This window comes from Momordica charantia (assembly GCF_013281855.1).
Source record: "Momordica charantia cultivar OHB3-1 chromosome 10 unlocalized genomic scaffold, Mcharantia_2.0 BLBB01000010.1, whole genome shotgun sequence".
NCBI lineage: Eukaryota > Viridiplantae > Streptophyta > Magnoliopsida > Cucurbitales > Cucurbitaceae > Momordica > Momordica charantia.
Window position 1 is genome coordinate 22,871,150 of NW_028275158.1, and position 23,247 is coordinate 22,894,396.

The following is a 23,247-nucleotide window of genomic DNA, read 5'->3' on the forward strand; positions in this document are numbered from 1 at the left end:
ATAATAAAAGAAGGGGGAGTGAACATATTTAGTTATAAAAACAAAATCATAGTTGGGACCATTTTCTTTATAAGATATGCTTCTTTGATAACTATTTTTGTATTTAGTTCTCTATTTTTTTAAAAATGAGTTTGTTTACTACTAATTATTTAAATATTTATTGATGCATTGTTATTTGATTTTTTTAATCATTTATATTGTGTTTTTGTAAGATATAATTATGGTTCTTAGGTCTTCCCATTTTCGACACGAAAATCTATCTAGAAATTATGGCCAATCACCAGTTTTGACTTTTGAGAATTGCAATTTCCAAAAGAAAACCAAAACAAATCATCCGACAAGTCCTATATTTCTTTCAACAAATAACGTAAAAGAATTTGCTTTATTTATCCACCACACGCATAATGCAGAAGTATTTATTTAGGTGGAGGGTAGAGAAGCTCTATTGGCAGAATTACAACCAAAACTCCAAGATTTTGAAAAAACATCAACAGCCTCGTGCTCATACTCTTCTTCACAAATCATCATCCAACTTAGTTCTATACATGATCTAATAAAGCTGTACAATCCATCCTCTTCCTCGGACTGGCATGGCCATCTCCTTCACCAATTCCCAGCAGCACTATAAACCTTCGGCTGAACTTAAGCGCTGCAATGTCCGTTCAAGGCTCAGCTCGTGTTGCCGCAGCCCATGCCATGTTCCATTTGAACCATTTTTGTTTGATACTTCCAGCTCCCTTAACTGCTTGTGCAAGGCCTCCAAGTTCACAAGAGGTACTGTCGTGGGTCGTCCATGGGCACACTGCACGTTTAACATCTCATACTCTTCAATTACTAGTCACTTCCTCCTCTTCCTAACCCCAAAAGAAAAACTAACGAAAATATAGAGAACCTTGTCAAAACTTCAAAAAGAGGCTTGAAAGATTATTCACTCACTTGGAAACACAGAGAAGTCTGCTTTAGTTCTTCAACAATGAGGGAACATTCTGAAGGTAACAAAGAGTCTCCAAACATAATTGCACCTGATCAAATAATTTTAACACAGAAATTTTTAATCAAGATGCAGACACACACAGCACTACCAGTCGACAGATTGTTGCTTTCTTTAGGCTCGGAAATGAGACAGTAAGCAGGGAGTGTATTGAATGACTTCTCAAAGTGAGGAGACACTACATGGAACTATGGAAGTAACTTTTTAAACATAGTTTATGACAAAACTTGCCATGTTATAGCTAAAATTATATCGTAAAAAGTTTCAAGTTGACCCAATCTATAACGTTTAATTTGCCAGAGTACATAGCATTTTGCAAACATTATAAGAGACTAAGCATGTACCTCTACAGGCCTTTGAATTTAGGACTCGGAGCACGGATGGCGGCATTGTCGATGAGCCATCTGTATCAGCAAGCTTATGCATACAACATAGCAATATTGCAAAATTATTCAGGTGTCTAAGGGAACAATGTAGCTAAATAAAATTAATATTTGAGAAAAATAAAAGTTGTATTAAAAGGCGAGGTCCTCAGTTACCTGATGAAGAAATTCCAAGAGATCCACATCAGACAAATTAACACCTAGTATGCAAGGTACCTGTGCCATACACATGAATTGGAATTCAAACAAGAAATATAAATCTGTTACAAATTTCAAACACAAACTTGACAATTGCTATTACATCACACTAAATGCTTTGCTGGTTTTGATTCCAAAAATCGAATGTAATAATCAAAGAAGCAAAAAATATGGTGATTAACTGCCATTAGCGTGATGACTGTTTCCTGCTTGTGTAGAATATTCAGATTCCTGCACAGAAAACCAAATATTACTGGCAAACTTGATGTCCGGGTGAATCAGACAATTTGAATAAACCGGGTAAATCAAACAAACCAATCATCTCTTAATTAGTCCTTTTTAATTAAAACCAAAAGAAACTACTTAGGCAGTCTTCACCTGGCACAAGTTTATCGATGAAAAATACATATATTTCCCAATGAATCAAGAACTGTTGCCCCTTACTCTCATTAGCATGCTGAGTTGTCTTCTAGCTTAACATAGCTAGATTAGGATAGATAATATTCTTTTATAGAGGCAAAGAACAATTTAGAAGGTTCAAGGGAGACACAGGATACCTCTGGAAGGATTTTGAGTCTTGATCATGAATATTACAGATCCAACCCCACTCTTTAACCTGGCCAGCATAGTTATACAATAACTGATACCCAATATCTGGCAGCATCTATTACAAACAAACAGCAGGGTAAATATACATCTCTTCCAATCAAAGCAAAACAGACCATAAGACATCAAATTCTTACCAGCTCGTGTTCAGCATCCAGATAGGCTATAGTCTTTGCTTCGCCAGACAACAACTGTGTATATATGGCTTTATTAGAAGTCACAGAGAATTATTTCAACAAACAAACTTGTTTACCTTTCGACGAAGATCTTCAAGTCGGATTCTTTCATCAGCAGCATGCTGTAGAAAAGCACCACTCAAACATTATTACCCCACACCATGCACATAGAAGCATAGTCTATTGGTGAGCACATATATGTTGGTATATATATAGTGTGAGAAAAATCACAAGGAAGAATGTGTTGTAACCAAGCCATGGATGCAAGTAAATAAAAACAGAAACTAGTCTCTCTCTTTTTTTTTTTAAGAAACCAGACTGGTCCATTAAATTTTAAAAGGAGTACAAAGCACTCCCGATTTTTGGATGGTGCTATGATTTTCATGATGGGGGAGATGGGGTGGAGCTTGAGAAACTTGTGAGTGAAGGCTACGAGTTGCTTGGAATCTTCAACCGGAGTGACCACTTCCATTAAATTTTAAAAGGAGTACAAAGCACTCACAGTTTTTGGACGGTGCTATGATTTCCACGATGGGGGTGGTGAGAAAATCCATAACCATTTCCGATTCCGACATTCCAAATCTCTCATTTCTTTAGTATGTGGTGAAGGAGTGTTTAATAATGCACCCACCTAGCCCTCTTTTGTCATGGGCCCGTCTGGCTGTCCACAACGTCCATGTCGGTCGGAGCTTCATCCGGGCCAGCACAATGGCGATGGTGAACATGGGGGAAGGGGTGGGTGTGGGCAGAGGTAGAGAAGTTCGACCCCAATCAATTCATGGGGGAGGAGGTGATGGAGAGTGATCTAAGATTGGCTTCGTTTGGGGCGGTGAGAAGGGAGTGCCCTGGGAAGGCAATGGGGATGACGACTGTGTAGCTCTGGTTGGGAGAGCTGCTCCAAGCTTACAAATGGCGCTCCAAGCTTACAAATGGCTTCCTTCTTTTGACGACGATGGCGCCATTAATAATGGGGTGGACTTGACAAAATGCCTTAAATTGAAAACTCTCTCTAGAGATGAAAACTCCATTGGTTTGCAAAGTTATCCGTAGGGTTGGTTGAGGATAATAATGAATGGAGCTGAAGCAAAAGGCCCCATTTGTACTTGTCAAAATGATTAAAAAAGAAAACAACCCTGTACTTGTCACCTGAAAAAGAATCTATTATCTCTTTCCATCCAGAGAGACCACAGAAGAGATCTTGAAGCCACCGGCCTGCTCTGGGCCACCTACCCTAGAGAGTTTCTTGAAGTAAAATAGTAGCAATAGTAGTGTGTTTAAGACTGCACGAAACATAAAATCAAATATGTTAACTCAGCTGGCAACGAATAAAAGTTGGTCCCTGTTTTCCTCTTCAACACAACAATTGAGGCATATTTTAGGAGAGATTGAAATTAGGATTTGCCTCTTCTGATTTCTACAGCTGGTATTGAGCCTTCTACAAGCCAAACTCCAAAGGAAATACTTAATCTCCTTTGTAGCTTCTCTTTCCAAATCGAAGATATGGCCTTATTTTCCAACGTAGCAGGGCTAGTACAAAGACTAGAGGCAGTAGACTTACTAGAGGAAGAAACCAATTTGACTAATTCCAGCACACATAATCCTCATTTTCACTGAGGTCAATCTCTTCCAATTTTTTTTGGTAAACAAGGTCCATTTTCCAACTTTAGGACCAAATAAATTCCTAATAAATTCCTTCTAAGCCAGAGATATCTTTTTTTTTTTTTATATTCGTGTGTCAGGGTCAACTTGCACGCACCTCGACTAATCACGAGCCAACCGCCTAACCCTACCACATTTGGTTGACAAGGTACCTCGTAGGATATTAAATTCTAGGTAGGTGGCCACCATGGTTTGAACTCATTCCCTCTAAGCCATTTGCTATTTAGATTAGTCCTTATTGACCACTAGGCCATCCCATGATGGCCGATTTTCTTTATACACCTCGATTTTCCTTGTTCCAAAAATTTTTAATGAGCATCTCTATTGCTTCAAAACTGAAGTAGACGTTAGGAAATAAATTATAAAATGGGGAGTTGATCATCCAGTTGTCTTCCCAAAATCTAATTCTTGCATCTTTACCAACTTGAAAAAGGAACTTCTTTTTTTTACCATATTCCAACATTTACTATGACAAACCAAGGGCGAACTTCCAATAGGAATTCTTCTTGTTTTACACCAAAAAATAATAATATCGTATTTTGGAACAATCACCCTCCTCTAAAGAACACTTTCTTATGGAGAAAATCTCCATTCATAAGATAAGAGTGCAATTATTTTCACTCTAATATTGACTATACAGAGGCCTTTCAAGTTTCGAGGAAGAGAAGGCTTGCTCCTTCCCACGTAAAATACCCTGTGATATTGACAATATCATATTGTCAATGTTGTCACCTTGGCTAGCCTGAAAAGAGATAAGTAGGAAGGTTGGTGTCTAGAAATTTGAGACAATAACACTGGTATAAGAAGCATGGACACGGATACGGGACACAACACGATACGGACATGGCGACACGTCAATTCTAAAAATATAGGACACAGACACGTGGGGGACACGTTATTTTTTAAAGAAAAATATTAAAATATAAATAAATTAACTATACAACATTTTGTAGATAAACGAGATTGTATAATAAAATATTAAATAAGTATTATCTATAAAATAAAAATAATTACATAATTAAATTTTAAAATAAAAAATATTAAATAGACCTAAAAATTAAAACCAGCTTTAAATTATGCTTATTTATTAGACTCCAAGAGTTAAATGGAGTATTTATTTGGAGAGAGTAGTTGTCATTTGTCAGTCATGGAGGAGTGGTCCAGCATGCAATCTTTAATGCTTCTAACTTTTCTCCATCATCTCCACCTTCTGTCTTTTCTTCTTCCATTCCCCTCGTTCTTATTTTTTCTCCTTAATCTTCAGGCTCTATTAACTCTTCTTATTCCAATCATTATTTTTCACTTTTCTTCTACTTCTTCTCCTCTGTCTCAACGACAAGTGGGTCTCGGTGTTAACGGCGAGTGGTGGCGGTGGCAGCACTGCAGAGAGATTTGGTCGTTGGCAGCAAAGGCGTAAAGTTGGTTATTTGTGGGAGGCAAAGCAGTAAGAGAGGGATAGAAGAAGAGAGTAATCGAGATGGGGGGGGAGAGTACTGACATTAGGTTTGGGTTTTTTTTTAAAATATAATTTTTTGTGGCCGTGTCCTTTGCCGTGTCTGATAATAAAAAAAATAATAAAAATACGGACACGTTTTTTGCCCGACACATGTCCGGAGCGTGTCCGACACGGACACTCCACTTCCTATGGTAATAGTGGTAAAAAGGCCAAGAGAAGAAATATACACCAAAGACTTATAATTTCATCCTTAATTGGATTACATTGCCACTGGCAGACTTTTCAAGTTCCTCTATTAATGATGAGGGTTACAACAAGACAACAATTAAGAAACACGCCCGAATGCGTCTCAGCTTTACATATACAAATGGTTCTCCATCTCTATTTTCTCTCAATCAAGTCCAAACCTCAAGTACATTGTTCTCTTTTTGGCTACAATGTTCTCATCTCCTATGGACCTCACACCACAGCACAAACCTCCTTTGCACCACGATGCATGTTAAAACACACCGAATAACTACATGGTAGTTCATTGGCACCATAGTGGACCTCACACCACAGCGCATGCTTCCTTTGCACCATGAGGCATGTTGAAGCACACTGAATAAAACAAGTACGTGGTAATTCAATGGCACCATAGTGCATCTCCTGACAGCACAATGCCCAAGCTACTCGAAAACAGTTTTTTTACCTCATATCCAGCAACGCAATGCAAAAGCTTTTAGATAATAGTTAGTCAACACCTTTAATAATAGGAATTTTCTTCCACTTAGTCAATCTGGCAGAGATTCTTTTCACTAAAAGCTCTTAAAAGGTCGTAGACTTGGGACCACCACTAAAAGGAAGACATAAATTATCAAGAAATAACTTCTATTTATAACCATAGGTATCCGCCAAACTTATAACCCAATCATTCTCAATTGTTAACTCCAACAATGGATGATTGGACCCAACTCATTAATAATACTTATCCGCATATCTAAAACATATAATGATGCGTGCTTTTCAGCTACCAATCTTAACCCTTAATTTTTTATGGAAAAAATCAATCTTAACCCTTAATTCTGCCAAGATTCTTGCATTTATCTATCGGTCTACTTGAACAATCAGCCACATGTACAGTCTAACAGGATTTCCATCCAAGCATTACAAAAACCATTTGGCTTCCATCTCCTTGAAAAACATAACAAATTTTTAGTTAGAACTTCACAGCCACTGACTAATTTGGTGACCGTGTACAGGAAAAAAGAGGAAAAATTGTCTCTCACTGAAAACAACCTAGCAGACCCAGGACCAGAAAAAACAAAAAAATACCTAAAAGGAAGTGAACTAACCTGATCAATAACAGCCAGCGTGCCACCAGAAACAACTGGTATGAATTTATTATCCAGCTGTAGAAGAACCTTGGCATCTTCAAGGAAGTTCTTATCAATGGAATTGGGAACTAAGGAATTGCTGGCAAGAGATAGGAACCCTGAAGAGATATCAAGTATACTAATTTCATCTTCTGAAGCATGTGACTCATAATTTCTCTGAAATAAATTAGAAAAAAGAGAGAACTATTAAACGTTACTCAAATAAATAAATAAAAAGAAATCCCCAAAACAAAGCCTCATATCAAACTAAAGTAAACAAATTAAGTTTCAAACTTAACTGCAACTGGACAGCAATGTTGCCATTTGATCCATAAATCTGACGACTCTTGAGTTTCCTTTGAGCATAATTCTAGAGGTGAAACAGGGTCAAAACTATGCAATTTAAATAGATGGGGAGGATATTTAAGAATTTAGCTAATATGATGACGACAAAAAGCACTGAAGTAATTTTTCCAGCCAATAAAGATGTTACTACCATCGTATAAAAGTCAATATTCCAGTACAGCAAAATTATACCAATGTGGGCATGCTAATTAGCTATAAAAGCTAATTTTTGGATGAGCAATTAACTTAGTAACCTTATCAAACACTATTACCTCAATGATTAAATTACTAAAACCTGCATGAGAAGAAATTAATAGCACAAGCATCATTCGATGTTTTTTTAATCAAATAAGGATGCTTCAGAACCACTGCCCTCTCTAAATATTAAAATCTCACATGAGTCATGACGAATCCTTAAGAACAAAGAAATCATGAGAAGAAATTAATAGCACAAGCATCTTTCGATGTTTTTCTAATCAAATAAGGATGCTTCAGAACCACTTCCCCCTCTAAATATTGAAATCTCATATTAGTCATCACAAATCCTTAAGAACAAAGAAAGAATCAGTTTCATATGCATAGTGCAGTTACCTATAGCAGATGTGGTAACTTTATCATCGAGGGATTGGGACTGCTTGGAAATTTCTCCTCCTTGGTTCTCATTATTATTTTCCTTAAAATCATGAATCCTTTTCGTATCCGTTCTGAAAGTGAGGAAAAAGTGCTTTATATTGAAAACAACTATTACAACCTTAAAATTTATAGAGGAAAGGAATGGCTCTCCACCTGGTTCCTATCAATAAGTCATTAACAGGACATGGCTTAACAATCAGATTACTTGTACCAAAGAAACGTTTGGAATCTCTCGGCTCATCTAGTTCTGTGTGGTACAAGGGCACAAAATTAGTACTTCATAGTGACAACAAAATCTTGCTGGTAATAAATTTTGAAATAAAATACCTAAATGAGGGGGGGTGTCAAGGAAGACCGATGCCTTGAGCTTTTCTACTTTCCCTTGGTCCATGCAATAGGAATTAGTGGCATTGAACTTTTCTGTCTTTCTTTGGTTCAGGCAATCCAAACTAGTGGCGTTAAGCTTTTCTGCCTTTCTTTGGTCCAGGCAATAGAAACTAGTCTTTCTTTTGTAGAAAGGTGGAGCTGATTTGCATCTTTTTGGCCTTTCAATAGAAAGATAATTCTGTTTGAAAGCTTGATGTCCAAACTCAAGCTCGGGGCTTTCATAAGCTTTTTCACAAACTTTTCCAAATAATCTCCAATTAAAAACATCTTTTTGACAAGAGTGCATATCTGGACTCACAGGAGAAGAATGTTTAAAATAACTTGGTTTTTCAAGAAATTTACTAAGGCCTAGTCCTGTATCAAAAACATCATCAATTGTCAGTGTACTATCAATACAACTTGAGAAGTCATTTTTTTTGTTGGAACCTTTCAACATAATATCATCATCAAATTCCCAGCCTCTTTCCTCACCATCTGCCAAATCCCTGAAGGGTGTCCTATCTCTAGATCTCCAGCTCCTTTCAACTGCATCCTTAACAATGAAGCAATCAACATCCCATTCTGTGGCTAATATGGGACTGGAGGTCACATGAGAATTTGGGGAATTTCTGGTCTGATAAATTGGGAAAAACTTCTGCACACGCTTGTTGAAATGCGATGCGTGTATATTTTCTTCAGCTAACTAATGTCCAAAAAAAAAAGTTATATTCTAAACAAAAATCTTTGGACAGAAATACATCTTGAGAAATGCATAAATTGTTAGCTCTAGGAAGGGTCAGAGAGCATACCTCAGCCTGCAATGAGGTTCCTGCACAAAAATCAGAACCCTGGATGTAACTGTCAAGCTTTAGAACATCAACTTCGTCATCAGGGATTCCCTGCATTTGGGTTCTTCTGACAACATTATTGTGAATATTCAGTTTGTCACCAGGAATCAAAGTCCTCTCCAGTCGAAAACTGCTTCCTGAGAGGCATCCCCTCGGGAAGGGTTTGGTATCAGTGAAGTCATTGTCATCATACCTAAATTCATGAAAGTTAGAAGATGGAATACTTCCATCAGTCCCATTGATCGTATTATGCACTTTAGATGATTGACCATTCCATTCTGGACTGAAGATATTGTCCTCAACATTGTCATCAAAAATTTTGGGAGAAGTCAACCTTCTATCTAAAAGGGAGACTTCAGATACACAATAGCTATCAGGTACCCATGGATTCCGGTCATTCTTTTGGACAGCTGCAGTTGTGCACTTCGCCAAGGGAATATCCCATGATTTTAAGAAAGGGTCAGCCTGATAACTAAATTCCATCCTTGTTTGTTGGACATCAACATTCAATTCACGTGCCTTTTTGTCATGCAACCTATGGGACAAGAGGTGATCTTCTTTTATAAACATTGCAGATGGTGAAAACAAATCAATAACGGAAGCCTGATGCCTCTGCATTTTGCTCTTCTTCACAGGTTCAACATTCTCGGGGGGAAAAAGTATGACATCCTCAGGAGAATCTAAAAAAGAAATATTTTCAGAAATGATATTCAGAAATTGAACCAGGTATTTTTACACTGCCGGTTTTCTTGGTATGCATATATATGTTTAATGAATCAAATTGAGATTTGAGATCAAGCTTCAAAGTTTAGCCTAAAAGTAGTTTCACCTGATTTTTTCAATATCATGTTATCTTCATCCTTCCACAACCGATCTTCTCTAACTATGGGGGATGTATGGACCAAATATTTTCCTGCAAATGTAAAATGTAACTTCAAAAAGTTGATATGAAAATCACTATGGCGTCAAAGATATGGCTAATTGCATACCACAATTATATTCATCCTTCCAAAACCGTTGAATGGCCTCTTCAATGAAGGTAAGTATCGGAGTCCAGTCCTCAGGAAATGAAAACAGAAGGAAATGAGAAAAGATTGATTAGAAAAATTGAAGGATCCAAGGATAAAAAATATTCTACAGAGCCATTAAATTGTGATAAAAACAAAATATCCCTATCAAATAAAGGCACCATAAATCCTTAATGTTAGTAGAAGATTTTATAATCATTTTCATTACCAAAAATAAAAAATGAACTCATTTGGAGAACAAATAAAGAATTACCTTGAACTGAACAAAGGTCTTGGATGATTCAAATATTAGGTCATAGAAAGATCCAGGGCAATCTAAATTTAAAATATAGGCAGGATTTGCGTCAGGCCTGCTTCTCTTCCTGCTGTGAAAGACATGGTCAGTCTGCGGATCCAGCCTTATAAATCTATTGGCCAGTTGATTAAGTAATTTATGAATTTGGCCCTTGCAAATAAATCGCCTGTTAATATCTGTCCTTGCTGAGGTCAAAACAATTTCACAAAATACTGAATGCTATCCACCCGCCGTAGATCTAAAGAATTCAGACTGGTGTGGATACAGAAATATTGAACAGCCTGCCATAAAAATGATAAAATAAAATAAAAATAAAATAAAATAAACAGAAATAGCCTTCTTTCAACAAGACCGTTATACCTTAATAGTAAAACTGTCAAACGGACTGCATATATAGCCAGAAAGTTTTAAGTCCCCATCACCAATTTTCACTTCATGGAGAGACCTCGAGACCTCACTACCAAAGCCACTTCTCAAAAGTGACAAAGGAGAGGACGAGGGATATGTGCAAAGAACGTTGCTCTCACTACATGCAGAGAAATAAAATTGTGAAAAAACTAACATAAAGATTTACACATTCCAACCTAAATCTAATAGGTTACCTTTCACAATCTACAAGTTTGAAGGAAACTTTAGAATGTACAAGGGCAATACGAACTACACATTTCTTTACTGCCTGCAAGACCTTCTTGGGGCTTCAAGTTCCAGTATGCAAATCAGAAGCGCACATGTCAGGAAAATTCAATTATAATACTTCATTCTACACAGCTAAGAAGTTAAGGCCTATTTGGGTATTTTCTGAACATTTTTTAAAAACATATTTTGTACAATAATATTTGAAAACTAATCAATGTTCTTATTTTTTTAAATAATTCCAACAAAAAAAAACACTTAAAGCAATAAAATGTTGCTTTTATTTGATATTTCTTAAGAACATGCTACCAAATTCGCTTTAGGGATTCTAAGTTGGAAAAATACTATTGTTTCTAAAACCAGACACTTTAAACTTCATTCCCAAAAAGCCCTATATTTTACATTTTTCCTTTTCAGTTTTCTTAAACAATGATACAACTCAATTTTCTCCTTTCTCCTCGTAAGAACAGCATTATCCATAGGTCAACTCTTGAATTACTTAAAAGTTTTGTTTCTTATACCCAAAATAATGATAATAATAATAACAAAATAAAATAAAACCTGGATTGCATTTGTTTCCTTCGAACTGGTTGGTTGTAAAACAAATCTCGAACAATAACTACAGAAGAAAAAGACAAAGAACCCTCATGCAGTATTGACCTTCACAAGTGTATGCAAAACTATATAACGAAGGAGAAGAAAAGAAATGGTTTTCTTAAATGTATTTGCAAATCACATGAACATTTAAAATTATCTGGACGATAATTAGTAAGGACATAAACCATAATAAGATGCATATATTCTCAATTCTTTTTCTTCAATACTAGTTCATCACAAAATTCAGTGATACCAATAGTTTGCCAAACTTTCAAGAGTAGGTCAAGTGCAGTAATACAAATAGTTTATTTGAATGATGCTTGCACATGCAGTCTTAAGATCTCCATACACCTTGCCATTTTCAAACAAGACCCGTGATATGCTAAGAGCAATCCAAAAAAATTAGGATGATTGTTATTCTGAAAATTGAAAGAATGAACAAACACATAAGTAAATTTGAGAGCCCTACAACCCTCACCAGGAAAATAATATTTGATAACTCCACTACCTTCCTTGCCTCTCCCCCTTCCCCCCTCAATATATCCCTGCAGACACCATGACAAAATCCCAACCAACATAATATAATTGCTAAAAGACAAGTTCACCCCCTTTAACATTTTTTTTTTTTTTTGTGATAAGAAACAAAAGGTGTGTATTCAAATCAAAAAGTCCCTCAAGGGGAAACAATCAAAAACATCCCTCAGCCCAGCAGCCTACCCCACCCCCTACATTTGTTTTCCCCTCCTTGTACGTGTATAATGGGTGGCTTATCAATACACTACACCACCAAGACATAATCAAACACTATTTCTTACAATTCTATGATGCTAATTTAGTGGATTAACATATTTTTCACAACTAAAGGTCAGATAACTAAGAGGATAATATTAATAATTTATGTTGTCTGATCAGATACATGTAAAACAAAAAAAATGTGAACGTCAAATAACAAATTTTCTAAAACATCCAAAATATGCATATACATCCCACACAATTATGTTTTATCACATCAATGTTTTTCATGAGGCTAAAAGTCAGGACAAGAACAATCGAGCAAAATTAAAATTATAAAAGCAGACCCCAAAATCAACGACTTAAATCCATGTGCCTATCAGCTATCACCAAACTCATGAAGTTTTCATTAACTACATTGTGAAATAAAAACCTATTTACCAAATTCTCGTGCATAAAACCTAAGCAAGGTCTTAATGCATGATAAGTATTCTTTGTAATATAATATAACTAAGAGATGATGAATTCATTACCTGTAGTACCAACATCTTCCATATCATCATCAACTCCAAGATACAAGCACTTGCAACCCTGTAACAAACAGAACCAAGATTAACTATTTTTAAAAGATAACAAAACATGAAACTTTGCACATATTGCTCCGTAATTAAATAGCTGCAAACTTCTTTACCTTCATGACTTTACGATATCCATTTGCCCTCCCACATGTTTTGGTTATAATCTCTACCAAGGATACATCTGAAATGGAAGCCAATGACTCTCCTCGAAAGCCAAATGTTCTGCCTTTGGCATCCATGTCAATGAGATCATGAAATTTTGATGTCACTGCATAAAAGTCATTTAAAAGTACAGCCTAAACAGGCCAAGGTAGTAAAACCAAATGCATTAAATATTCATATCAAACATGCCGTACCACCCAAACTAATTGACATAGTTTTTGGATAGGATAATTGACATGGTTCATTTAAACATCCTTGCACTTCTTAGAGGAGACAGTTATACGAGCAATTGGCAGATTCAACCCTTTCTCACACCAGTGATAAAGAAATAATTGTGCCATTTACGTTAATTGAAAAACTACTAGATTCTGGAAAGAAATATATTGGGGTAATATTTAAAGAGGTTTGGTCTAAACTAGTCCCCTGTAAGTGTTATTTATCAAAGCTAAGCTGTCATCTTAACCCATCAAATTATTACACAATTATCAATACCATCCCCATTACCCTGGAAGCCCGAGCATCTCAGTATTTAATTATGGATTCAAAATAAACCCAGGCAAAAAAGTACACAGATGCACTCGTACACATAGAAGAGCAAGAAGTTTAAATGCTCACCATATCTTTCTCCTAGCAAGACCAACCCATCCCGAGTAATACCAGATCCTATAAGAATATTACAAATTCATAGTATCCGTATGAAACCTGATATAGGAAAGTAAAGTAACAATTATCCGAAAATCACAAACCATCATCCGCTACTTTGACATAGGATGTGCCAGTGCCAATGGAAATTGAAATCTGAAAGACATAAATCAATACAAAAGATCATAAGTAAGATATTTTAAGTCAGGTAAATTAGATATAAAAAAATAATTGTTATTTAGTTAAATTATAAATTTAGCCCTTGAACCTTGATGGTAGTATCTATTTAATCCATGAACTTTAAGTTTCAATTTACATCCTTAAACTTTTTATTTTGATACTAATAAGTTCTTGTCATTAGTATCATTATTTAAATATAGGCATGACATGTTGATTGGACTAACAAGGAATGATTTGACATAATGTGGCACAAAGTAGACCGACTGAGGGCAAATAGGCCAAAAAATTTGATGGAGGCGATGGGGCAGAATACATATTCAACTGTACTTTTGGTATTCTCACCCTTATTTTATTCCCACTTGCATACACCTTTCTATACTCATTGTTATGTCATGTCAAATCTCACTTATTAGTCCAATCAATATATCATGTAACCATTCAAGTAATAGAGTTAATGGTAGGGACTTATTAAAATTTAAAAAAATCAAAGAGGTAACTGAAACTTTGTAAAATTTTGTGCTAACTAGACACAACTATCAAAGGTCATGAACCAAATTTGTAATTTAACCTAGTTTTTGCTATGGAAAATGGCTAACCATACAGTGTGAGACTAATACAGTAAACAGAAATCTAGTAACACTTTGATGCACATGCTTTTGCACTGATGCATATCTCAACCACTGTTAGGGCTATAAGTTTTACAGCTCAACATGTTGTAGATTATTTCAGTTAAATTTTAATCAGTTAGTAATCGCTTATGTATTTGGTTGCTCATAGCTACCTAAAAAGAGAGGTCTCTGGTACACCACAGCGTGTAACTAATAATATATTGAATTATCTTTGATAAAGAGAATCTATCAGCCATAAAGTAGTTTCTCTCTTCCAGTGGAAGAAATGTGCTCGGTTATGAACGACTAAGAAATTAACTGTGATTTCATGGCATGGCCTAATTTTTAGTGCACGATTTGTAACTGTTTTAGGACTTGGTAGCAAGATTGATGTATATCTAAGTTAAAATATTTAGTATATTCCAGATGAACTTATTACATTTACATTGATAATTAGTAATAAAACCTTTACATTTCCTTCTAGGGAGAATATGAAACACCATGACTCATCGTAGAACAATATAATATGATAGACGATTAGACTATATACCTTCGATGCACCAGCATCCAAGCTATTGTAAACAAGCTCTTCAACAACCCTTGTAACATCAAGGAGAATAATGCCAGTACGCACAGAACTACGAACGGACTCTGGCAAGGGCTTGATAATCCCCATCTAGCATTACGCTACATCAGTAAGGAAAAACATCAAATGGGAAAGAAAAGAAAACGAAGAAGAAAAAGATGATAAATAGCAGATAAATAGAAAGATCATTTGATCAAACCTTAATACATAATTTGTTCTATATTTTTCTGTAAAGTAGGTTCAAATGACGAAAGTGCGTGAAGAAATGACGCAAAATTTTGACTACAGAAGCTTCAATTTCTAAATTTGTTATAACTTACCAGACAATCTCAACCTTCCCGGTCCCTTAAACGGGGAAAATCATGGACGTTGTGGAAATTTAATTTCGGCTCAGAGATAAAATAAGATGAGAATACAACAAACTATACTATCAATTCAATGCTTTTTTTCAACATAAATTCATTCGGCAATTACAGAGGTCCAAATGTTTGATTTACTTGATTCCTTTCATATATTATAAACAGTTTTACGTCAATTCTCTTTCCACAGGTTTTCAGCAACAGAGTACACGCGAAAGCGACAAGTTAAAGAAAAGAGAAAACTGGGCATTTCCGGAAAATTGGAAGTAACAAAAAATGGAATGAAGAACCATACTCGGTTGGCGCTCTTGCGTGTGTGGTTTAGGAAAATTCATGAAAAGCGGTGAGTTCTTAACGAAACTAGCCTTAAAAAAACCCTACATGGAAATCTTTGGTAACTACTATTTCACTCCATATCCGTCAAAAAAAAGAAAAAAACCCAGAAGCTGCTCTCACGTGTATTACGAACTTCAGTATCCACAGCCGGACTCTTCTTTCCGATGCGGCGGTGCCGGCACATGTACCGACGTTTCTGACGCTTGAACTGTGCCGCAGTTGGTGGAGAAAATGGCCGTGTCGAGTTCAGAGGTCACCGTCGTATTACGAACTTTTCCGGTGCGAGCCGCAAGGATAGTGCTAACATGGACGACATGTCGGTTAGTGCCTAGCTTGCTTTTTTCTTTTTTAGTCTACTGAAGTATGCTCGTTAGTTAATTCTATCATAGAATTAAAATTGAACTCACCGTTTGATTTAACTATGTTGTTCCTTTTTTTTTTTTTAATACAAATTGATTGAACTATGTTCGTTAGTTAATTCTATCATAGAATTACACGTGGGAGAATCACATGTGCCCATAGACCTTTATAAAAAGAAAAAAAATTAACTAATGCTAAATTGATGTGCAAAAATATTTTATATAATTAAATATAAGATTTTAAAAAACAATTTATGGCAATTAAAATTTTTTACTTAGGCCAAAGCGGTAATTGACATATACCTCCAACCATGACGTTGTGAGTTCGATCTCCACCTCACAGTTGTACTAAAAAAAAAATAGTTAGGAAATGGAAGTATTTTATATTTATCTATAGTATATATAAAAGGGGTTATAGGGAGACACTTTTTCTCCTTATTTTGCCCTTTTAATTTCAACATTCTCATAGATATTTTGAGGGTAATTTTGTCTTTCAACTATAAAATTTTTTCTCTCACTCCCTATTTCTCTCCCTCCCGCCACTTTCTCTTTTTTTCATTTCTTTTAAAATATTTAATCTCCATTGTTACAAATTTTACATTTCTCAAATTAATTTTCTCTTTCTAATAAACTATCCCTCTTAAAGGTTAGAATATAAAGAGTTAGAATATGGAGGGTTTTGTCTATTTCTATGTTAAAAAGTTATAACTTATTTTGAATTATAATTAATAAGGAATTTCAAAAGTTTCGTAACTTCTTATTTTCTACAAATATATAAAGAGTTTTTTCTTACTCTTTCTCCCAACATTTTCTTCATCAAAACTTGAATTTCTTTTCTCTTTCGGTATGTAAATTTTCTCTTTTAGTCAATGTCTTGTATTTTCTTATATTTAGTTAGATTGTTTGATCGAATATTCAATTTTTTTAGTTATTTTTTTCCAAACGACTCAATCAACTAGAAAAAAAAATGAAAATTAGTGATAAGATCGAATCACCTTGGACGGATCCACTTTGGGATGACACTTGGTAACCGCGAGGACTCTCTCAATGACCTCCTCCTTGGTAAGGTGATCATCGTGTGATGAAAATAGCTTGAGTAATTCATCTGAACATGGTTGCGGTTGGCATTCCCGACGAGCTCGGACAAGGAATTGGACCGAAACTCAAACATGGCAAAGAATGGCTGCCCTGAATGCATCTCTATCTCTCACTTTTTTTTGTCATTTTATTTTTCAATGACTCAAATAAGAAATTGAAACAAAGTTGTATTATTTATTGTTATGTTTAGGGAAAAAAAAAGATGAAAAATCCCTGAATATGTGTTTTTTTTTTAGAAAAAAATTTAAGTAATTGAAGAATAATACTTTTAGTCATACTAACCACATCAGTTGGTGATGAGAATTATTGAGACGTTGTTTTATGAGATAAACATTGAAAATACGAAAAAATCTGGTGAGGTAAATATTTAGAGATAAAAAATCAAATTATATTATAAATTTTATCTATTTAATTAAATTTTATATTTTTAAACATTGAAATAAAAACTATGAAATTTCAGGTGGCACGTGTTTCTTACTGGTATATATAAAAAAGGGTGGTTTTTGCGTTTCATTTTCCAGAAAAATAAAAGAAATTGTAACTGAAACCTATCTATTTTCTCGGACAACCCATAGGACACCTACTTGCTGTGAGGTAAGTTTGACTTTTTTTCTTTTCTTCTTTTTGAAGAAAGGTAAGTTTGACCTAGAAAGAGACGGAGGAATAAATTAATTAATAACATAAACTCTATTAACCTTTGAAAAAAAAATCACCTCTACAAAATAAATATTTCTTCAAATTTTAGAATATTACCTCTTTTTTTCTGGAAGGGAATGTTACTTTTAATTTCAATAATAATAATAGTCAGGTTGATATAAATAAATAATTTTTTATTCTTTTAATTGTTAAGTACACCATAGGATGGAGGGATTCGAACTCATAAACTTCTGGTTAGACATAGTTAAATTATATTTAGTTTGACAAATAACTTTTAAATTTTGATTGCTAATTAATGATAATTTATTATATATATATTAAAATTTATTGTATATATAGTAAAATTTGTATGACAGTGAAATAACTTTTTTTCTTATTTGTATGATTAATTTCAACCACATTCAATTTTTTCTCAATAAATTACTGAACGATATTTATCTCATTATTATAGCATGAACTTTTTTTTCTTGTCTCATTTGCTTAACATAAACGTTCATAATTGAGATGGTAAATTTGAAAAAGAAAAGTCATACCGCTATTGTGTGATGAAACAATATTTATCTAAGACGCATGTGACCAAATTACACCTCAAAATATATGGCAATTCACCATCTAGCTTCTTAACTCAATCTTGAGTCGAAGCATATTTGGAAATACCACACTGATTTAGGTTTGGGTTGAGAATCTTAAACAACATTTTCTTATTTGGAAGGTCACCAAAAAACTGAGGCTAAATCTTACCATGTATATTGTATATTACTTGTATAAATACATCATCATATTTCTCTTTTATATGCCTCACAAATGGTCCCTTAATCTTAATTTTGACCTTTAATTTATTTTGGTTCTTATGAATTAAAAAAATATATATATCAGTCACCAAAGCGAGTATAGTTCAACGGTAATTGACACATGTTGAGCTATAATTTGCACATGTTGTACTATATATATATCAGTCACCAAGTTATTATTATCAATGCAATTTACAAACTTCAGTTGGTTTAGTGTTCAACCATAGTTGTTGATTAATTCAATTTTTAAAAGTATAAAATTGAAAACTTTAGTTACGAGTTCGATTTGGGTAAATTTTATTTCTATAGTTTGGTTGGATTTTGGTTAGCTCGGTAATTGCTTTTGTTGATTTGTAAAAAAAAATTATTTTGACATTGTTTTTTTTTATGTCAAATTCACCCTTTGCACCACTAATTTCATATTTTGACATGATCACATAGTATAATGTAGACTCCGTGTACATATATGTTGAGGGTGAAAATCTAGTATGTGACCATGAACGAAGTGTACGATTGAGGAGGACGCATCCTGGCATCAGCTGCACAATACAGGAGACATGCTACCGTCACGCCTCACGACAAACGGTGCCTTTCTCCTAATAGGGCGTCCTCCTTGATCATCTGAGGGTGCCTATAAAAGGGAAAGAGCCACCACGACTATGGGATAAGTGAAAAATCTGTCACTAATTTGTTAAAGTGCTCTCTACTACATTTATCGTCGATTAGGTAGGGCACTGTACCAGTGTCGAGGATCATTGTCGTAGACTCATTTGTCCGAGACAACCCACCTCGAAGGATACGTAGACCTCTTCGAAACTCGCAATCAACAATATATATATATTTTGTATGAAGATTGTAAAGAAATGAACAAATAATTAAAGTTGATTGAAATAAGAAAGATCAAGATAAGATATGTAAAAAATAAAGATGAGGTAAAATTGAAACCTAATTTAGAAAGGAAGATGGTGTTAGATGGGGAAGGGAAGTTAGGTTGCACGGAAGAGAGTGAGAGGGCGGGGGCTTTCTCATTTTATAATCACACCTTACAACCAATCCAATTTTTCCATTTATAATTTTATATTTTATGTAAATTTAATATTAGGACACGCATATGCATCATATTAAAACATGATCTTCAGTTTTCCTCTGGACCTGAATTTTCTTCTTCTTCCCATTCCCTTCTTCTTCTTCTCTCCGAAAACCCTAATTACACCTCCCTCCTTCTCGTCTACAGTACCAGAGATCAGGTATTTACTTTGCTTTTTCATCTCCTTTTTTACTCCCTTTCATTTCAATCCTTCTTTTCCTTTCCAATTCTCTCAATTTCCCTTCTCCTCAGTTCCCCCCTCCAATCGGCCTCTTACCATTGCTGATGCCCTTTTTTATGTCCTTTGATTCTGTTTATGTTATCGCGTTTCTCTCAGATATTGCGGAATTTCACCCGTTTTGGATTACCCGCGTTTCTTGTTTTAATTTTTGTTTCATTTTCTGCATGTTTCTTTCATTTGATTGTGTTTGGATTGTTTTGTATTTATTCTGTTTGACAATTGGATGTCGATCATGCTTTCCGATTCTGAAAAGGTTAGTACTATGTCCACGAATGAAATGCAGTTTATATTCACGCGCTGATTCTGTCCATAAAACCTTGGATAATTGGCAATCGGTTATGTGGGATCTTCTTCATCTAGCAAATTGTGGCAGCTTCAATTTTTAATTTTTACTTTTGACCACTGAAGAAATTTTTTGATTTGGATGTAAATTTTATCGCTTCCCAGTTTTCTAATTGATTTTAGAGTCTGATGGGGATTGCAGAGTGGAATTTGTGATAGAAACAGAAGCTCATTTTCCTTTCTAATGATTTGTTTCAGCGGAAGTAATAGTATATGTCAACTCAGTTTCTTGTCCGTGTGGAGAAACATTAGCAATTTATGTTTAAAGCAATAATTTGGAAGAGGAAGAATGGAGGCTAACATCTGTGACGTCAATCACCTTGATGCTGATGTCCTTCTACCTCCAAGAAAGCGTCTTCTTGCTGGCTTGAGAAAGCAAGGTGCCGATGGTGATGGTACTTTTAATCTGCCTCCAGTTGCCTCCCCCTCCTGTTCTCCTCCTCCTTCTCCTTCCTATGCCACCACTTCTATAGAATTCAATATACGGCTTAGCAATCTGTTGAGTGCTCATTCAAATACTAACCTATCACCTGAGGAGATAGTGGAGGCCTCAAGATCAGCTGCAGCTGCAGCTGTGAAGGCTGCGCAGTCCGCCAGGGCAGCAGCTGAAGAGAAGGCTGCGATTGCAGCAAAGGCTGTTGCAGCTGCAAAGAGCGCCATGGACTTGGTCGCCTCGATTTCTGAAGAAGCAGCTTGCAAAGAAATTAACCTGAGGAAGAATAAGCTGAAGAAACATGTCCCAGTTCAGCTTCTGTACACAAAATATCAACCCATTGAGAATTGCAAGACAGATGAAGAGTTAGCCCGCAAATTGCATCGGGCAATCAATAGCTCCCCGAGAATCACGAAGAATTCTTCTAGTCCTGATGTTAGAGGCCAAAAACATAAGAAGTTGAAAAGCTCACCTGGTTCTGAGAAAACTAGGGTTTCCAATTGCGACATCTCACAAGAGTTGGACCCTACTCCCTCATGCAATGGGCATGCTAAAATTAGCGAGGCTAGCTCTGAATGCAGCTTTCGGGAAGTATACAAGCTCAAAGCTGATGAGAAGACTAGCAAGTATGAGAAGAACTATCAATCTCGGATGGATAATGGAGAAGCAGAGACAAGTCGAAAGGAGAAAACATGTGACGATATTAGCGTCACTGTCAAAAAGAGGGGAAGAGTAAAGCTTAAAAAATTGCCTTTGAGTATTTGTTCTTTCAGGGATCAGGCAACTCTCAAGGAAGAGATGAATAATGGAAGTTCCCCAATATTGACTGTGCAAAAAACGGGGTCTCCCACATCTGAAAATGTTATTTTGCATTCTGTAGGTAGCCCTACCGAAGGTGTGATGCCAATAGATTCTACATCAGTATGGAAATGCCAGGAGTTCAATGCTCCCCTTTCTGTCAAACAGAATAAAGTTATGCAGTCATGACCGGATATGACATATGGTAAAAGGTTGCTGCCAATAGAAGTTGATAGTTGAGGTAGGATTCGTGCAGCTTTTCTTATAGAAACGGCTTTACTCCATCTGTCTTCCTCTTGATCCTGCATATTTTGTTTCATAATGAACTGGGACAGATCAATTGTAAATTTCATATTATGTGTTTGAATATTCTCCAGAGTTCAAAGATATCCTTTATGACACACAGCTTGAAGTCAAAATAAGAGGGATACAATAAACCGAATACTTGAATACTCCTTGTTTTTTGGGAGGCATTTTTGTCTTGATTTCTCCATATATGCGGAATATACTAAAAAGTAATCCCCATGTATCTGTAGGTAAGATCTGTAGATGGTCGTTTTGATGGTCCTGCTACAGTTGTATCAATATATTGCTTAATGACGTTCTCCTCATTTATAGGAGTTGTGGATTGAAAGAAATTGAAGAAATTTTCAAACTATTGTGTTGTACTTGTTGAAAGAGTAAACCGTTTGCTTTCTGTGTTCTCATAGTGTTCTTGATTATTGATTAATCATTAATGATGATTAGATTGTATTCTCCAGATCTCTTTTTCCCTCTAAGAAGAGAATTGCCTTATCCTCTCGTAGCACTGTAATTGCTCATATTTATTAATGAAAGCTTCCTTCCCTTTTCTTAAATAAGTAATGTTCTACGTGAAGCTTTGTTCTCTGTTTTTGTGTTGACTGCCAAACACATGAGCTACTAAACTAGCTGTTACCGTTTGTAAGAATGATAGGATTTGGCTGGTTTTGTGGCTTGAAATTTTGAGTAGTTGAATTCTGTCACAAAATCTGGCGCTCGAGAGGTCATTTTCGGGCTGATGAAATCTCTCAATTTGTATCAGTGGAGAAGGAGATTAATTACTGAGGCTCTCTCTCTCTCTCTAAACATGATCTTTAGATATCAAAAGCTGTTTTAGGGTGTTCGGATGATATTGATGTTCATTCTCAACGGTGAAGGAAGAAGTTGCTTTTGCCACCAAGGTACCAGCAAAGCCATCCAGCTCAGCAACAAAGGTACATAGCCGATATACTCGGTGGACATATTAGCTAGAGAGATTCCAAGATGGTGTAGTCTATTGCTAGGTTTAACACCTCTATTTGGGCGTCACTTAATAAAGGATTTTTTTCTTATCCTTTAGGTCTTATTTCTTTGAATTGGAGTCCCTCCTTGTATAATTAGCCTTGGAATTATATTTGTGGACTGTCTTTTTGTATGCCTTTATTTTTTGCCTCATTGTTCCTTTTGTTTGTGTTTTCTTTTATTAAAATGTAAAATAGAATGGAACTCCTAACCACAGTTAATATTCAATATGTAATTTTATCTTTTTCCTTTTTAAATGAAAACTATATGTATGTATGCATACACACGCATATATTGAAAATCAATGTGACATTAATTCAAGATGGTTCTAAAAGTATAATTATATCGGTGGTAAACATATTATCTCAAGATGGTGGATTAAAATCT

General features: G+C 35.3%; 2 protein-coding genes and 1 long non-coding RNA gene across 14 annotated transcripts; 2 read left to right on the top strand and 1 right to left on the bottom strand.

The window, feature by feature from the left end:
• Positions 1 to 363: 363 nt before the first annotated feature.
• LOC111024800 (DNA mismatch repair protein MLH3) lies at positions 364 to 16,014 on the bottom strand. 11 transcript variants are annotated; one of them, XM_088118511.1, is made up of 28 exons: positions 15,873 to 16,014; positions 15,022 to 15,158; positions 13,788 to 13,839; positions 13,657 to 13,704; positions 12,993 to 13,147; positions 12,835 to 12,892; positions 11,534 to 11,591; positions 10,942 to 11,034; positions 10,700 to 10,865; positions 10,605 to 10,620; positions 10,298 to 10,515; positions 10,006 to 10,075; positions 9,846 to 9,929; positions 8,978 to 9,696; positions 8,661 to 8,871; positions 8,130 to 8,543; positions 7,956 to 8,049; positions 7,761 to 7,873; positions 7,124 to 7,194; positions 6,804 to 7,001; positions 2,432 to 2,476; positions 2,316 to 2,369; positions 2,130 to 2,236; positions 1,755 to 1,803; positions 1,531 to 1,590; positions 1,336 to 1,408; positions 937 to 1,022; positions 364 to 802 (listed from the first exon to the last, which is right to left on the bottom strand). In XM_088118511.1, the coding sequence occupies exons 2-28, from the start codon at positions 15,145 to 15,147 to the stop codon at positions 623 to 625; spliced, it is 3,618 nt and encodes a 1,205-aa protein (XP_087974637.1). In that variant the 5' UTR covers positions 15,148 to 15,158; positions 15,873 to 16,014; the 3' UTR covers positions 364 to 622. The 11 variants fall into 11 exon arrangements, 9 of the variants coding, with proteins under 9 accessions (XP_087974637.1, XP_087974636.1, XP_087974634.1 ...); XM_088118510.1 differs by having other exon boundaries at positions 8,130 to 8,871; positions 12,993 to 13,105; XM_088118508.1 differs by having other exon boundaries at positions 8,130 to 8,871.
• On the top strand, positions 9,610 to 16,030 carry LOC148208800 (uncharacterized). 2 transcript variants are annotated; one of them, XR_015788182.1, is made up of 4 exons: positions 9,648 to 9,742; positions 14,122 to 14,195; positions 15,607 to 15,759; positions 15,891 to 16,030. It is a non-coding gene; the product is annotated as an uncharacterized LOC148208800 (long non-coding RNA). The 2 variants fall into 2 exon arrangements; XR_015788181.1 differs by lacking the exon at positions 14,122 to 14,195 and having other exon boundaries at positions 9,610 to 9,742.
• A 3,714-nt stretch (positions 16,031 to 19,744) lies between these two features.
• LOC111024810 (uncharacterized) lies at positions 19,745 to 22,226 on the top strand. The gene is made up of 2 exons (XM_022302598.2): positions 19,745 to 19,904; positions 20,526 to 22,226. Exon 2 carries the CDS (start codon positions 20,617 to 20,619, stop codon positions 21,745 to 21,747), a length of 1,131 nt encoding a protein of 376 aa, XP_022158290.1. The 5' UTR covers positions 19,745 to 19,904; positions 20,526 to 20,616; the 3' UTR covers positions 21,748 to 22,226.
• The last annotated feature ends 1,021 nt before the right edge of the window (positions 22,227 to 23,247 follow it).

Coding starts and splice junctions, on each gene's coding strand:
- LOC111024800 (XM_088118508.1), bottom strand. CDS start 15,147: ATGGGGATTATCAAGCCCTTGCCAGAGTCCGTTCGTAGTTCTGTGCGT. Junction 11,592..12,834: donor GGAAGATGTTGGTACTACAG/GTAATGAATTCA, acceptor TTTCTTCTGTAG/TTATTGTTCGAGATTTGTTT. Junction 11,035..11,533: donor AGGAAACAAATGCAATCCAG/GTTTTATTTTAT, acceptor TGGAACTTGAAG/CCCCAAGAAGGTCTTGCAGG.
- LOC111024810 (XM_022302598.2), top strand. CDS start 20,617: ATGGAGGCTAACATCTGTGACGTCAATCACCTTGATGCTGATGTCCTT.